This window comes from Cucurbita moschata, unplaced genomic scaffold (assembly GCF_002738365.1).
Source record: "Cucurbita moschata cultivar Rifu unplaced genomic scaffold, Cmos_1.0 Cmo_Scf00064, whole genome shotgun sequence".
NCBI lineage: Eukaryota > Viridiplantae > Streptophyta > Magnoliopsida > Cucurbitales > Cucurbitaceae > Cucurbita > Cucurbita moschata.
This window is the reverse complement of record NW_019268580.1, coordinates 1,058,285-1,075,218: the sequence shown is the minus strand read 5'-3', so window position 1 is coordinate 1,075,218 and position 16,934 is coordinate 1,058,285. Positions and strand designations below refer to the sequence as shown.

The 16,934-nt window shown below is 37.8% G+C and overlaps 3 protein-coding genes across 7 annotated transcripts; 1 reads left to right on the top strand and 2 right to left on the bottom strand.

Annotated features, from left to right (window-relative positions):
• Window positions 1–533: 533 nt before the first annotated feature.
• On the bottom strand, window positions 534–4,287 carry LOC111437691 (B-box zinc finger protein 22-like). 2 transcript variants are annotated; one of them, XM_023075778.1, is made up of 4 exons: window positions 4,071–4,287; window positions 3,763–3,993; window positions 2,098–2,523; window positions 534–1,170 (listed from the first exon to the last, which is right to left on the bottom strand). In XM_023075778.1, exons 2-4 carry the CDS (start codon window positions 3,943–3,945, stop codon window positions 886–888), a joined length of 894 nt encoding a protein of 297 aa, XP_022931546.1. In that variant the 5' UTR covers window positions 3,946–3,993; window positions 4,071–4,287; the 3' UTR covers window positions 534–885. The 2 variants fall into 2 exon arrangements, with proteins under 2 accessions (XP_022931546.1, XP_022931547.1); XM_023075779.1 differs by having other exon boundaries at window positions 534–1,167; window positions 3,763–4,279.
• A 3,329-nt stretch (window positions 4,288–7,616) lies between these two features.
• On the top strand, window positions 7,617–10,151 carry LOC111437601 (E3 ubiquitin-protein ligase CCNB1IP1 homolog). The gene is made up of 7 exons (XM_023075642.1): window positions 7,617–7,815; window positions 7,935–8,007; window positions 8,055–8,100; window positions 8,224–8,252; window positions 8,531–8,776; window positions 9,638–9,821; window positions 9,899–10,151. The coding sequence occupies exons 1-7, from the start codon at window positions 7,746–7,748 to the stop codon at window positions 9,923–9,925; spliced, it is 675 nt and encodes a 224-aa protein (XP_022931410.1). The 5' UTR covers window positions 7,617–7,745; the 3' UTR covers window positions 9,926–10,151.
• A 1,931-nt stretch (window positions 10,152–12,082) lies between these two features.
• LOC111437597 (trifunctional UDP-glucose 4,6-dehydratase/UDP-4-keto-6-deoxy-D-glucose 3,5-epimerase/UDP-4-keto-L-rhamnose-reductase RHM1) lies at window positions 12,083–15,666 on the bottom strand. Of its 4 annotated transcripts, none has more exons than XM_023075634.1 (3): window positions 15,552–15,666; window positions 12,884–14,462; window positions 12,083–12,800 (listed from the first exon to the last, which is right to left on the bottom strand). In XM_023075634.1, exons 2-3 carry the CDS (start codon window positions 14,447–14,449, stop codon window positions 12,345–12,347), a joined length of 2,022 nt encoding a protein of 673 aa, XP_022931402.1. In that variant the 5' UTR covers window positions 14,450–14,462; window positions 15,552–15,666; the 3' UTR covers window positions 12,083–12,344. The 4 variants fall into 4 exon arrangements, with proteins under 4 accessions (XP_022931402.1, XP_022931405.1, XP_022931404.1 ...); XM_023075637.1 differs by lacking the exon at window positions 15,552–15,666 and adding an exon at window positions 15,484–15,504; XM_023075636.1 differs by lacking the exon at window positions 15,552–15,666 and adding an exon at window positions 14,762–14,939.
• Window positions 15,667–16,934: the final 1,268 nt, after the last annotated feature.

Sequence of the window (16,934 nt, the reverse complement as noted above, 5' to 3'; positions counted from 1 at the left end):
TATCATTTGGTATCAGAGCTTCAGGCTCAAGATCGGATATATGTTTCCTTTGCGTTTCTTCTCAATTTGATTTTTATTTATTTTCATCTTTTTAGTTTTTAATCGACCCAAAGTTCAAAATTCAATCTTTGCTCTATTTAAAATTTTGAGAGGTGAGAATGAGAGCTTCATTTGTGTAAATGAGTGCAAACAGAGTGGCCTAAAATTCCTTGAGCGTATACACGTGAGAGAGTCATGTCTACCCTCTTTGGGGATAGCCTCCTCGCTGGCACATAATCCGGTGTCTGGCTTTTATGCCATTTGTAACGGCCCAGATCCACCGTTAGCAAATATTATCCTCTTTGGGCTTTCCCTTTCGGGCTTCCCCTCAAGGCTTTAAAACGTGAGACATTACAATAGTGTTCATCTCCTCGCTTGAAACAAAGCCATCAGTGAAGAAATAATATGCTCTCAGTTGAAGTAGTAGAGAAAGATTTCAAGTACACAGCCAGGAAGAGGAGTTCAGAACATATTACAATGACAGAAGAGGTACAGAACTAAAAATGGCTAAGACATGACATTGATTCTTCATAATCTTTTTGTAAAACTACAAATAATCAATCAAGTAGGTCAAGGTGATATGAAACGATCATTTCCACAAGATGTTTGAAATAAATCTGAAAAAAAATACCTACAAGGTCAACTAATGGCGCAGGTTTTATTTCTACATCAATGTAACAAATCCTAAACTATAGTGGTTACGTTACAAGGTATACGTTTCAAGCGATAATCTTTGATCGTGTCCACTTATTATAATTCGACTGTAAATGAAAGCTATAAACACACAACAAACCTAGCGAGGTTCAGAACACTTGCATTGAAGTCCCTATGATCGAGCTCGGACATCTAGAACTGCCTCCGTCGTTTCAAGAATCTACCATTATGTGAGCAATGTTGAACCTTTTCGGAAGAACAGGAAATGTCAGGAACAAAAACAGCACCATCCATAGAATTATGGTAACTTCTTGGCCAGTATAAGCCAGATGCTGTAGGAGGGGAGGGAATCTGAGGCACAGTCCAGGAAGCCTCTGGAACCTGACCCGAGCATTCATCGTTGTCGTCTAGCTCAATGTCAGCAGCCCTTAAAACTGGAGATGAATCAGAATCCCCGAGCTTGCCGCTATCAGCCTGCTATATGTCACCAATAAAGAAAAGCAGAAAGTTATTGCATCAGGATTAGCAGTACTTGGCCACAACCCATAACAATCTACAAACGTCCTACAAAAGTTACATCTTATAGGTCATCAATTAATTACTTATGTAGAATATCCCAATACAAAAGATATGATTACTTGAAAAAGGGAACGAAACATTTCTTATAAGGGTGTGAAAACCTCTTCCTAATAGACGTGTTTTAAAACCGTAAGGTGACAGCGATACGTAACAGGCTAAAGCGGACAATATTTACTAGTGGTGGGTTTGAACAACAAATGGTAACAGAGCCAGACACCAGACGGTGTGCTAACGAGAATGCTGGGGTGGAGTGTGAGATCCCACCTTGGTTGGAGAGAGGAACGAAGCATTCCTTATAAGGATGTGAAAACCTCTCTCTAGTAGACGCATTTTAAAACCGTGAGGCTGACGACGATATGTAACGAATTAAAGCGAACAATATCTACTAGTGGTGGGCTTGGACCGTCACAAATGGTATTAGAGCCAGACACCGGGTATTGCGCCAGCGAGGACGCTAGGGGTGGATTGTGAGATCCCACGTCGGTTGGAGAGGGGAACAAAACATTTCTTACAAGAGTGTGGAAACCTCTCCCTAGTAGATGCATTTTAAAACCATACGAGCTAAAGCGGACAATATCTACTAGTGGTGGACTTGAACGGTTATAATTACACAGTTAAAAAGGAGAAAGTATGCAGGCTACACTAGACGTTTACTTATAAAAGAGGTTTGCTATGTGAAAGGCATCCTAGGAATAGAAAGATCTTTAAATCCCAGAAGCAACAAGCATTATCAACTTCTATGAACGGTCATTATTCTGTAATCGTAAACAATTAATGGGGTTGGCATTATTTTGAATTTATTGCATTAAAAAACCATCACCATACCTTGGATGATCCGTTATCCAAAAACCCATAGTTCTGATTGAATCCAGTCAGATTAATAAGGTCATCCATTTGCCATTGTGAAAAGCCACCAGAAACAGCATCTCCGGTATGGAACGTTCCATTTGCCATAAAGTCCTCAGATCCACCTTGTACAGACAGGCATCTGCTGAGTTCACCAGGAGAAGGCAACGAGAATTCCCTTTCAGACAGAGGTCTAACTTTTGTCTCAGTAGGTTTCACTTGAGAATGTGACTTAGGCATGGAAGAACAAGGAACAGGATCAGTTGGCTCAAGCGCCACTTTCACCCCAGTAAGCAGAAAGCGCTGATGACCAGTTACATAAGTATTTGCTGTGTGTATAGCAACATCACACTTTCTGCAAAGTAATGCTCGATCCTCTAAACAAAAGATATAGCCACTAGCTTCCTGCAAGAAATCACAGATGATTAAGAAAGGGTAACAGTCTCAACTGATAAAGGGTATTGAAAAAAAAGAAAAGAAAGGAAATTCGCCATCGGCTGACATTCTCCCATCAACGCATAACAATATACTACGAAAGCATGCACAAGATAGAAAAGATGGGTTATGCTTGTTTCTTAAAATCCCCATCGGTTGGAGAGGGGAACGAAACATTCTTTATAAGTGTATGGAAACCTCTCGCTAACAGGCGCGTTTTAAAAACCTTGAGGGGAAGCCCGAAAGAAAAAATCCAAAGAGGACAATATCTGCTAGTGGTGGGAGAAGGGAACAAAATATTCCTTATAAGAGTGTGAAAATCTCTCGCTAGCAGACGCGTTTTAAAAACCTTGAGGGGAAGACTGAAAGGGAACACAAAGAGGACAATATCTGCTAGTGGTGGGCTTAGGTTGTTACAAATGGTATCAGAGCCAGACACCAGGTGGTGTGCCAGTGAGGACGTTTTGTCCATAAAGGGGTGGATTGTGAGATCCCACATCGATTGGAGAGGGGAACGAAGCATTTCTTATAAGGGTGTGGAAACCTCTCCCTAGCAGAGCGTTTTAAAAACCTTGAGGGAAGTCTGAAAGAGAAAGCCCAAAGAGGACAATACTGCTAGCGGTAGGCTTGAGCGGCTACACACTAATAATCATCACTTACTAAAGCCGGCATGCAACACACGACAGCATCACCAATTGCACATACCATCAATCCATATCTTGGTTTTTTCTGCAGGCTAATTCACTCATCATAATCTCTTCCCCATATAGTCACTGATCTAAAATATGAGGCACTTTTTCCTGTTTTACTAGATTAGAAAACATTTATCGCCTTTACAACTATTCAAAATCTATCTGCCAGCATTTCAAACTTCTAAAACTGCCCACAGCTACATCTCGAGCTGGAACCTACTTTTCTTTCCTTCATCAGTAGATCTGGAAACAGAAATCTAGAAGAAATTTTAAAGAAAAACATGGTCAAGCTCGTGAGATTTGGCAACAGATTCAAGTACTCCTTGATCTTTTATCTTGAGTGGATATGCAATCATTCTATTTCAGCCTATGGAACTCATTTCATGGTAACACAATAAAAAAATTATCATAGAAGCTTTAATCTCCACTAAGTATGAACACAAAAGGTTGATTCCACATCACAACTCCCTGGTGTGGTGCTTGCTTGTAACAGAGAGTAGCTAATTACAGCACATACCTGGCAGATGTCGCATTTGGGCATCTGAGATGAAGAATCAGAGAGAGGAACTCTCTGGTGCTTGCTTGCAAGCTTGTTGGCCGCATGAATCTTCTCATCGCAAGCCCAGCACAGCGCCGCCTCATCAGCACAACACAGAACGGTCGCCTCAGCCATCTCGCAGACATTGCACTGAATCTTCATACTCTTTTCACCGAAGAAAATCTCACTTTCTCCCGAATCCTCTAAAACCTATTCATCATCACTGAATCCCCGTCGAAAAAGCCCAGAAAACAAGAAAAAAAAGAAAGAACAACTTCCCCTCCTACCTGGTTTGAGGAGAATCACAGCCCCTTCAATCTCTGAAAAATCCCTCGGAATTTGAAAGAAAATTTGCCGGAAGAACAATGGAGAAGGAATAAGGTTCCTTGGGGAACAAGTGGATCAAGTTGAGAGAGGTTTAAGAAGGGGATTTGATTTGTGATTCGGAGTGTGAACTCAGTACTGATATTTTGATATCAATTCCTTCCTCCATTTTTGTCCACGTTTCACCTCTGATCTCCTGTCGTACTCCTTCACCCCCACTACGACATGTCGTCTCCAAATATTTCTATAATTAATTAGTTCATTAATTAATTTTATGCTCATTTAATAATTAGATTTCAAATTTGATTCCGTATCATCTCGACGTTCTTCTACTTCAATTCGTCTAATTTTTTTTAATCTTTATATTTTCGGGATTGGTCTTGTTCGAACGTGGTATCGGTTCATCCATACATCCCTTATTTGCTCAGACCTTACATAATATTTTCTGAACTGAGTGAATCCAGTGACTCGTTCACTTAAGAGCAACTCAGCTGTACTCGTTCCCCATCAGAATCATTTTTCATTACCGATGAAGAACTCAAGAGTCGAGTAGAAGTGTGAATGGTAGGGCCTCGAGGTAGTTGTCCCGTCTCTTTTCCACCCTTTCTGTGTGATTTATAGTCCCACATAATTTCAAAGGGCAACGTTGGTCGTAAAGTTATTTCGTCGAGTGTGCGATCGTGACTGGTAACTTCATGCCCCCGATTTCCACTCCTCTAGTACTGCTTATGCGCTAACGTAAACGTCCAACCGAGCGATGTCACGTGGAGGTAATGGTCTAGCACTCTCTAATTAGCTAATACATGAAATCCATACCTCAAAGTGGGATTTTTTTTTATATATTTTATTTATTTATTATTTATTATTTATTTATTTGCGCAAGAGTAACAGAAAATAGCAACACGGAAGAACATTTCCCGCCAAATTCGATCTTCTATTCATCGACCGGTTTCGAGGTTTTTGATTTCTTCTTTCTTCAGCATTTTCAAGCGTTTATGCTCTATGATTGTTCAGATTCGCACTTCTAATTGAACACGGGAGAAGGCTGAAGATCGGGACTGTATTTGTTTCCGAGGATTTCGAGGTATAGTTGCTTCTACTTTGAATCTCACTGTAATTTTTATTTCAAGTAGTTATTGTGTGATCAGAGAGCATTTTCCAAGTTCCGATTTGATTTCGAGTGAAATGATATTTCTTGTTTCTAAGTTCCATTTTCTTTTCGGCTGCATTTGATTCACTTTCATCCAGATCTGCAGGTTAATTGTTGTTTGTTAGCTTATTAGCTCGAAATCTGGAAATTATTGTTGTTCCATTTTCCCTCGTAATATTCGGGATTTCTACCATTTCCCCACTATATTTGGGGAAATAAGTGGAGATAGAAAGCAAAGCTTGGAACTATCGATTAAATCCTGATAGCTTCCCCGTTGATTTTTTGTTTGATTGATTAAACATTTTTAGTTTACTCGTATCTTGTCCCCACTACATTAGCACCATTTATTACTTGAACTACAGAACATGAGGTAGAATCACAGGCTTTTTTTTTGTCTTCTAATTGAAGCTATGAAGGATTTTTGTGACTTTAGTGGGCCTTGCATTTCCGGCAATTGCAAATGATTTGTCCGATCTCTTCATGTTAAAAATGAAAACTGTTTGACTCCGATCTATCTTTTTGTGTGGACTGGAATTTTCGATTAATGTACGCCGAGAATAATGGAATTATGTTGGGAACAAGTACAGCTGTTGCATTCAAGTTCTTTGGCTGCTATCTCATATTTTCATTGCAAAGAGCTCGGCTTATCCTCCTGCCCATGAGAATCTTAAAACAATAATATCCGATTTAGATTATGAGTACTTGTTTGTTCACGATTGTTAGGAGGTAGGAGGGAGTCCTAGATTTGGTTAATTTAAGGAATGATCATGGGTTTATATAAAGAATAAATCTCCATTAGTATGAGGCCTTTTGAGGAAATCAAAAGCAAAGCCACGAGAGCTTATGCTCAAAATGGACAATATCATACTATTGAGGAGGTCTGCGGTTCCTAATATGTATCAGAGTCATACCCTTAACTTAACCATGACAATAGAATCCTCAAATGTCGAACGAAGAAGTTGTGAGCCTCGAAGGTGTAGTAAAAAAGTGACTTAGGTGTCGTACAAAGGGTGTACTTTGTTCGAGGGCTCCAAAGAAGGAGTCGAGCCTCGATTAAGGAGAGGCTATTCGAGGACTCCATAGGCCTCAAAGGAGAATCTATGTTATACTTTGTTCAAAGAGAGAATTGTTGAAGATTGTTGGGAGAGAGTCCCACATTGGTTACTTTAAGGAATGATATGGGGTTATAAGTAAGGAATGTTGAACACAACTCTACGTGGGAAACACTCGCACTCTTTATTACGACCAATCGAGAAGAGAATACAAGACACTTTGTATGATACTACTTTTTGTTGTTTTTGGATTGCTTGGATGAATAACCTAAGTAGGGTGGAGGGATATTTGTTGTTTTTGGATTGCTTGGATGAATAACCTAGGTAGGGTGGAGGGATATTTATACTGGACCGTACACAAGACCTAACAAATCTAAATCTAGACCTAATGAATATTTTTCTTAAAATATCTGGATCTCTTTCTACTAAAATAAATATACTGAGCTTGTACAATAATTGGGCTTGACACTATTGAACTATTTCAACAAGGAATACATCTCTAGGTATGAGACCTTTTGGGGAAACAAAAGCAAATCTGTGAAAACTTATGCTTAAAGTAAACAATGGTATTACCATGGTAACTATTGGACTATTTCAACAAGGAATACATCTCTAGGTATGAGACCTTTTGGGGAAACAAAAGCAAATCTGTGAAAACTTATGCTTAAAGTAAACAATGGTATTGCCATGGTAAAGGAAGACCTTTTGGAGAAACCAAAAGCAAAACTTTGAGAACTTATGCTTAAAGTAAACAATATCATACCATTGTGAAGGTCCGCGGTTCCTAACATTGTTTTCATCAAAATCCAATCAGTTCAGGATGTTACTGGTTCTATTACTTCCATTCACGAGGAATTTCTGTCCTTTTATACATGGCTGTAGAACCTGTAAAGAACTGCTGTTCGCAGAATTTTTGGACTAAATGAGAAAATTTGTTGCAGTTCGGTATGAAAAAACTGAAGTATCATTATATCCATCACTTCGACGTTAGTGCTTCGTGTTAAGATAAAATCACTAGAGTTCTTATAGCAAGTAGAACTTTGTCTTTGTGGATAGGGTGGAAGCATTAAGTGGAAGCCATCCACTGATATCCTCTTACTATGAAAAGTGCTTCTGGTATTCACATTTATAAACATCATGCATAATTTGCAGTCTTCAAAATTATTGATGGTGGTCTGATTTTTATTTGATTTCTGACTCATAGTGAACAATGAAAGCTTGGATCGCTGATATTTTCTCAACTTGGATTAACGTAACTTGCAATTTTTCTTCTTTCAATTTTGATCGACTGAGGAGAGGGAACTGACTAACTAAAACGACTGTCACAGTAACATTTCAAATACTAAGGCATCTTTTACGTGGTTAAGATTTTCACTACAGGGTCTACGATTTCCTTAGCATTCCATGGAATTAGAGGTTACTTCTGAAGGTTCATTATGAAATGCAATGCTTGCTGGAGGGAACTTGAAGGGCGAGCTATCTCCACAACTTGTGGTCACCTGTTGTGTATCCTAAGCTCGTAAAAAATTTCATTTCTATTGTTTAATTTTGTGAAATATTTGACCTATTATTAGTATTAAGTGTAAGAGGTCTTGTTGGATAAATTGTTCCTCAACGGTGTAAAGGCACAGAAGATGCAAGCAAGATCCTTAGCAATGATGGAGCATGCCCCATTCGTGATCGAGTTCTTTCTAAAAGGTGAAGGCTTTGTTATTATGAAGTTACGTACGTTTTCTGTTTGGCAGCCTCATGAAACCTGTGGATATCAATCCAAACGATGAATGGGTCAATGTAAGTGTTTTCTTAAAAGGATTGTATTTAGCTTGCTTAAGTCGTTTAGACTCTTCTAGCGTTTCTCAACCTTTTCCTTGTGTATTACTTTAATGCTGGCACTCACTACACACAATATTGCAGATGGTTGGCCGGTATATCTCCTCAGATATGTATCCTTTAGAATGAATAATGATCATTAATGATCCAAAATTATAATAATTAATGATAAATTAACCTCCTAGCTCTGGAAAATACTGCCTTTCCATTTATTCCAGCGATTGAAGAGGTAATTGTGAGATCCCATCTCAATTGGAGAGGAAGCGAAGCATTTCTTATAAGGGTGTGAAACCTCTCCCTAACGTACACATTTTAAAACTGTGAGGAGATTTGTTTATCGTAACAATATGAATGTTGCTCATTTTCCTTGATCTGTCCAAGTGATGAGAAGTGCATATAGAAGTGTAATGTTTTATATTGGACAAAAGGAACTGGAGATGCAGTACAAGATGAACAGAATCGTGGCTCAATGCCGACAGAAATGTGAGGTTATACAAGCAAAGTTCACCGAGAAACTGGAGCAGGTGCATGCTGCATACCAAAAAATGGCCAAAAGATGCCAGATGATGGAGCGAGAAATGGAGAATTTATCCAAAGACAAACAAGAGCTACAGGAGAAGTTTGCTGAAAAATCCAGGTCGGTCATCTCCTTTCATTTATGCCTCCGACTTGTTAATTTCTGTTTTTAAGATCCTGATTTGTTCTTAAACCCTGTTAATATGATGGATAACAGAGAAACCACGAGGAAAGGTAAGCTTTTTCTCTTTCTAATTTTAAACAAGTCTTTCCACAGTGGGTATTGTTGAGTTGAATTGAGAAGGGATCATATGGTTAGGATTCACGATCCTCCACGGTGGTATGATGGCTTTACTTTTGGCTTCTCCAAAAGGTCTCATATCAATGGAGATATATTCCTTACTCATAACCTCATGATCAACCCTTTAATTAGCCAACGTGGGACTCTCTCCCAACAATTCTCAACAATCATTCCCTCGGACAAAATACATTGTAGAGCCTCTTTTGAGGCTTATGGAGTCCTCGAACAGCCTCCCCTTAATCAAGGTTCGACTCTTTCTCTGGAGCCCTCAAACAAAGTACAATCTTTGTTTGACACTTAAGTCACTTTTGTCTACACTTTCGAGAGTCCCAACTTCTTTGTTCGACATTTGAGGATTCTATTAACATGGCTAAGTTAAGGGCATGCCTCTAATACCATGTTAGGAATCACGATCCTTCACAATGGTATGATATTGTCCACTTTGAGCATGAGCTCTCGCGGCTTTGCTTTTGGCTTCCCCAAAGGCCTCATACCAATGGAGATATATTCTTTACTTATAAATCCATGATCTACCTCTTAATGGGACTCCCTCCCAACAAAACACGACAAAAAAACACGACAAAAATAAATCCAAATCATGCTTCTCTGTTCTAGTATTTTTCCAAAACAAGTTGACTTATTTTCTTGTAGACTGGCTGGTTTCCGCTCCTGAAACTCCAGGGCCAAGAGAGGACATATGGCCGGCAAAACAAGCTGCTCCAATGGCAATGGAAGCTGGGAACAGAGGAGCTGGAGCTCACTCCGCGTCTGGAAGTGGAGCTGGCAACCCCTCCATGACTCTACGCAACTTCATTTTGTCCCCAATCAAACGACCTCAGCTCTCTCGTCGCCCTCAAATGTTCACGTAAGTAATATCAATCGCTTGCTCACATGAAAATGAAATTTAAGCTCAAAACTTCGTTAAAAATATTCTCATTGTAGATTGTGAGATGGAAGCTAGTGAGGTGACATTTGGTGGCCAAAAGGGCAGATCAATTCGCTGGCTTTAAGGTTCTTTCTTCTTTCTTTTGGTAGTTTTGTAGCCATTTTTTTATGATAACACCGAACCTGTTCATGAACCATCTAATATTACGTAGATTAACTTCCACCACTTATATACCCCGGAAAGATATGATATAAATGTGGCTGTAATGACTTGACAAAATGGCAGTACAATGCCAGAGTAGAATTTCTAGCTGGTTGCTCATACTATAACTCCAAGACAGATGCTACTGGCCCATTCAACCATCTGGAAGGACAATTTCTTTAGAGCTTTCCTTCCATATATTACCGGAAAAGTGTGAGATCCCCCATCGGTTGGGGAGGAGAACGAAACATTCTTTATAAAGGTGTGAAACTTCTCCCTAACAGACATGTTTTAAAAACTTTGAGCGAAAGTCTGAAAGGGAAAGTGCAAAGAAGACAATATCCGCTGGCGGTGAATTTGGACTCTTACAAATGGTATAAGAGCCAGACACCGAACGATATGACAGCGAAGAAACAGAGCCCTGAAAGAGAGTGAACATGAGGGGTGTGCCAACAAAGATGCTGAAATGGGTGAATTTGAGGGGTCCCACATTGATTGGAGAAGAGAACGAGTACCAGAAAGTACGCTGGACTCCGAAGGGGTTAGATTGTTAGATCTCACACCAGTTGAAGAGGAGAACGAAATATTCTTTATAATGGTGTGGAAACCTCTCCCTAACAAAATCTTGAGGGAAAGCCCAAGAAAAAAGTCTAAAGAGAACAATATCGGCTAGCGATGAGTTTTTTAAGTTTATTCAAAAGTTCGAAGATTTGAACTTGGGGCCTCCGAGCCGCACCGCACCGCCTCGCCTCACCTCATAACAACTCAACAAGGGAAAAAAAAAGAAAGATTTAGACCTAAAAATATTCTCACACATCAAAAGTTAATACAGAAACCATCAATAAATGAAATGAACTTCCCACACAAAAATTGAAGGTCAACAGAGAGAATCCATCCGAGTGGAGAACAGGGTTGAAGCAGTTGGTATGAAATAAGTTATGGGTAAAATTATTATTAAAATTAAACAGAATTTTTTATACCAAACTTAAAAAATATATATATATATATATATTATTTTTTATTAATTTGTTTTTATCTAAGTATCTTAAACAAAATCTGGAATGAAAAAACTTGGTTGGTGTATGATTCCTTGGAGAGGTGAGGTTTAAATCTTTATTATCAACGTGAAACACGTGCTTCTTTTGGACATTGTTCAATAATGTTCTACGCCTTGGGACATGTTTAAAACGTAAATTTCAGCAACCTTGTTATAAAAAAGAGTGCAATTATGTTTCATTAAAATAACCCTTTTTTCTTGTGCTTACGTTTAAAAAAATTAATGATTTATATTATAAAAAATTGAATTTTATATGTAATAAGATCCTAATTTTTCGGTTCCATATTTAATAAGTATGCAAATTTTTAAAAACAGTAGAACAAATCTAGAACCGATACAAAATTAAAAATTTAAGAATTTATTAAATAAAAAATTATAAATTTTAATATTTTTTTTAAGTTATTAAAAAAAATGAAAAACAAAATCTAATTTTAATTTTATCTCAAATATTTAATAAATTTAAAATTCATTAACTTGAAAAGAAAAGTTAAGTGATTTTCTTTTTTCTCAATTAAATTTAAGATTGATAATATTTGCTTTATTATTTATTAAGAATGTTTTTAAAATCCAAGCTAATTTATAACCATAATTTGTTTTTATTTTAGAAATTTAACGGAAAAAAACAAAAACAAAAACTAAATAATTATTAAAGAAAAAAAAAGAAAGGGGAAATTTGAGAATCTATTTAAAATTTATTAAATAAAAAATTATAAAGTTTAATATTTTTTAAAGTTATTCAAAAAATGAGAAACAAAATCTAATTTTAATTTTATCTCAAATATTTAATAAATTTAAAATTCATTAACTAAGTGATTTTCTTTTTTCTCATTTAAATTTAAGCTCGGATTGATAACATTATTTGTTTTATTATTTACTTTTTAAGAATGTTTTTAAAATCCAAGCTAATTTTTAACCAAAATTTGTTTTTATTTTAGAAATTTAACTAAAAAAACTAAAACTAAATAATTATTAAAGAAAAAAAGGGGAAAAATCAGCAAAATTAATAGCATTAATTCATAGGATTTGGAACTTAATACAGACTGGCATTCCTAAAAAATACATCATAAGGTGGATTGAAGAATATAACCCTTCACCTTCTATTGCAGCAGAGCAGAGACAATAAAATTTAATTATGAGAGAAAAGCAAACATCATCACAGACAAAATGTGACAATCATAAGCATAAATAACTAATGCAGAATGCAATTATGAATATAATCCTAAGTTTCTAAGCATCGAAACTTATCAAGCCGAGGTTTTCTTGTTCTTGTTCGGTTCGAAGACATACTTGATCAACGACTCCTTGATCCCGAGCAGCTCTGGGAACTCCTTTTTCAACTTTGAAGCATCCATCTCATTGTTGCTTCTAGGGGCTACAATTACCTTTGCCTGTTCTTCCAGTGTGAAGTTAGCCCACTTGAACTCGGGGTCGATGTATTTCTTGTACATTTCAAGGATCTCGTTATGACTCACAACGCCAGGGTTTGTGAAGTTCCAGATGCCTCTCAAGTTACGCTTTGCCATCTCGATCGAAATGGGCAGAAGCTCATCCAGGATGGTCATGCTGTTAGGGATGTTAACGACCTTGTTGTAGCGGGAAATCTTGGTAATGAAGTTGCGTGGGTTGTTCAAGTCGGATGATATCGGCATCCGAACTCGGAGGGTGCAGACATTGTCATATTCTTTCAGAAGCTCCTCCACCTGCAATCAGAAATAAAGATTAGCAAGAGATATAATCACAACACACCAGAAAGATGAAAGTTCCCATGAATATGTGTACGTACCATGGCCTTGGTTTTTGAATAAAAGGAACCAATGAAATTTGGCTTGTCCTCCTCCTTAAATCCAATGCCAGAACCCTCTGGATGTTGAGCGTTGTACTCAAAGATACAGCCAGTGGCAAAGTTCATCATCAAGAGCCCGTGCTCCCGGCAAACATCAGCTAAAGTTAAGGTTCCAGCGACATTGGCTCGAATCGTTTCGGTTTTGTGAGATTCACACCAATCAACATTGGGTCTCCCTGTCACTCCAGCAGCATTGAAAACATGGGTTGGTTTAATATTCTGAATATCTGCCAAAAGCGACGCTCGATCCTCCAAACGTCCTTTGCCATATGCATAGGCAATGCCTTGTTTATCACATAGCTGTCCAAGAAGGCCTCCAATCCACCCTGTCCTACCATATATCAAAAATTTCAAGGATGACTGGCGAGGAGAGCCTGGATTTCTGGAAGTTGGGACAACCATCTTAGTATTACTTGAAACGAAAGCAGTCGGTGCTACCTCTTCAGACCCTTCAAAGTGCCTCTCGACTCCACCGGGCATCATTAGCATTCTAGGATGTGGCAGCAAAGCCCCAGAGACATCACCCCACCAATCAGGGTTCTTGGTGTACCATTCGATCGTCTTCTTGAGCCCTTCTTCCCACGTCGTACGTTCTGACCATCCCAAGATCTTGAGTTTCTCATCATCCAAGAAATACCTCTGATCATTAAACGGTCTGTTTTCGACAAATTTGATGCTTGCCTCTGAGTCCATTTTAAACAGTTTGCAGATGTCTTGGGCAACATCTATAACCCTTCTCTCCTTCTTTGTCCCAATGTTATAAACATGGCCAACCTCCCCTTTGTGAAGGATGACTTCAAAAGCCTCAGCAACATCCTCACAGTATAGGTAGCTCCTAACATTAGAACCATCCCCATGAATTGGAAGAGACTGGCCTCTCATTGCCAAAAGAATGAACTTTGGAATTAGCTTCTCAGGAAACTGATTAGGTCCATATACGTTGTTTCCTCGGGTCGTAATCACAGGTAACCCATATGACCTGCCATATGCCATAACAAGCATTTCAGCTCCAGCTTTTGTTGCAGAGTATGGATTTGTTGGGAGGAGTTGAGAAGCCTCATGGTTTCCCACAACAGCATCCTCATCTGTCTCTCCATACACTTCATCGGTACTAACGTGGATGAACCGTCGAATCTGTCCAGTGACCTTGCATGCTTCTAAAAGAACATGTGTACCATAGATGTTATTCTTCGTGAACTCGAAACTATTACCAAACGAGTTGTCAACATGAGTCTGGGCAGCAAAGTGCATAATCGTGTCGATGGACTCGGTAATTAGGAGATAATTGACAAGGTCAGCGCTGCCAATGTCTCCCTTGACGAATTTGAAGTTGGGAGATGGTTTAGATGGAAGAAGATTCTTCAGATTTGAGCAATAATCAAGCTTGTCAAGAACAACAATTTTGTAGCCAGGATAGTTCCTGACAAGTCTGTTAGCAACATGGGATGCAATAAATCCAGCAGCCCCAGTAATGAGGATGTTCTTAGGAGTGTGTGTAGTAGCCATGTCAATGCAACTTCTGCACAGGACAAATCCAGAACATAAGATCACAAACCGTAAACAGCAAAAGAGAAAGAAAACACAAAATTTAAACTATATTTAAGAACAAAAGAACGGAAACTCAATCCTAAAGTCCCAGATCTAAAAAACTTCAGCCAACAAACCAATTCAATGGCGGTAGCAGAGAAGCGGCAAAAGAGAGAAGAAGAAACTGAAGCCTACTAACAAAACTATGATCATGATTAAACAAGAGATCATAATCAACAGAACTTCAATTTACTTCACAAACAGCAAAAGCGTCCCTGATCAAGAACTAACCATCAGATCCGATCTCCGTATATTCCCAACCAACGATCAAAATTCTAAAAGAAAAACGACCGAAGTTTAAACCATCATGTAAATCTGAATCACGACAATTCGATCCACTATTCATAGAATCACGACTAATCACCAAAAGAAAATGCATAGCACGCAAGAAATCACCAAATCCATCACGGATCGAAATGGAAACAAGAACCACAGAGATCCCAATACACCTTTCGCAGCTAAAAAAACGACTCCCCATTTCCCCAACAACATGAAAAGACAAAAAAAAAAAAAAAAAAAAAAAAAATCCCGTCGATCATTTAAAAGTTAGATGACTCCAGACTCCAAATTAGAAAATTTGCCAATAACAACATATGTCATTCATATAATAATTGAAAAGCTCAGACTGATCGAGGAATCATGTTCATGACTTCTAATAAATTTGAACAAAGTTATTGAAGAGCTGGAACTGATTGAGGTTCCATTGTGTTTTCTCATCCCACAAATCGAAAAAAGGTAATTTGTGCAAGTAAAAATGGCTCAAAGAGATGAACACAGCTTTTTGTTTAAGTTGTTTGTTGGCTTATTTCTTAGAACTTTTTTTTTTAACAAGAAACAACTTGATATAATGAAAANAAAAAAAAAAAAAAAAAAAAAAAAAAAAAAAAAAAAAAAAAAAATTACAAACAACATAAACAAAAAGGTTTCATCAAAATGACGATAGTTCAACTTACAGATTCCGATTCGAGAATTCAAATGACAAATCTAGAGAGAGAGAGAGAGAGAGAGAGGGAGTAGGTACCTCTTCTAGAGAGAGAAAATAGGGTAGAGAGAGATCTTCGGGACAAAGAAATGGAAGAGAAAACCAGAGACGAATTGCGAGAGCAATGGGGGGCGAAAGAACAGCGTTTTTTCTCTTCTTTATAAATACGTCCCAACTCGATGAAGGCTGGAGACAGTTAAGGGGAGCCAATGAATGGTGAAATGACTAAATTACCCTTCCCATTTTCATTTATTTACAGCATTACGCGTTCCCCACCGGTAAATTGAAACAATAATCGCCTGCAGTCGGCCGCACGAAGTTTCGTGGGTCCACGGAGGAAGAGGAGAGGGAACCCCTCAACTAGTTTTAGCTCTTTTTTTTTTTATTGGTTAAATTAATAAATTTATTTTATTTTTTAAATTACTTCAAAATTAAGTTACTACTTTCTTTTGACTTTTGATTAACGTGTTCAACCCTATCATCGAATCATAACATGTTACAACATTTGACTTAAAACAACAGAGCATTGCCCGAGATCCAATTTCAAGGAGAAAATTCAGATCGTATCCTAAGGTCCCTAAACAATCACTCAACAAAAATGAAAGTGATCGAGCAATGACAACTAGACGCTAGACTCGGAAGCAACCACAGTAGGAGAAGTCTCCTCATCTCGAGACCGATAGAACCTGACGTAGACACTCGAGAAACTTCTATGAGATAGACTTAAAGAGTAAGAGGACAACGAACGTGCAAAAAGTGGTGCTTTTGTTTATTTATTACGATAGAAGTGAACGTTCTTTAAAAAGGGTAGGTAGAAAATATGGCCGAGACTTGATTTTCATTGCAAGTCAATTGAAATCAAGTTCTTAAAATAGAGTAGGTATAATATACGGTCAAATCTTCATTTTTACGGTAGGGTACCAGTAAATTATTTATCAAATTTAAAACTCGTGTATTTATTAGACATAAAGACAATTTAAAAAATCTCGAGTAATAGCTAGACCACTATCGGTTTGAATGAAGTAAATAATTAAAACATATTAAATTAATAATAAATTACAATAGTTTATTTTCCACTATTTTCTTTAAAATTAATAATTAAATATAAATAAATCCTATTTTTAGTCATAAATTTTATAAAATCGCCTAGCTTTCGGTTCTTCGCCACTTTAAGTAGTACAGTGAATTGGGTTTAGAACGTCGCCAGATTTCTAACTATCATTGGTGTTAAAGAGAGAATTACGAGAAGCCAACAACCCTAATACGAGAGTACCGGATTGGGCCAACCTACAGTGTAGTGGCGTAGGGTTCGGTTGTTTGCCACTTTAAGTAGTACAATGAATTAGGTTTAGAACGTCGCGAGATTTCTAACTATCATTGGTGTTAAAGAGAGAATTACAGGAAGCCAACCCTAATACGAGA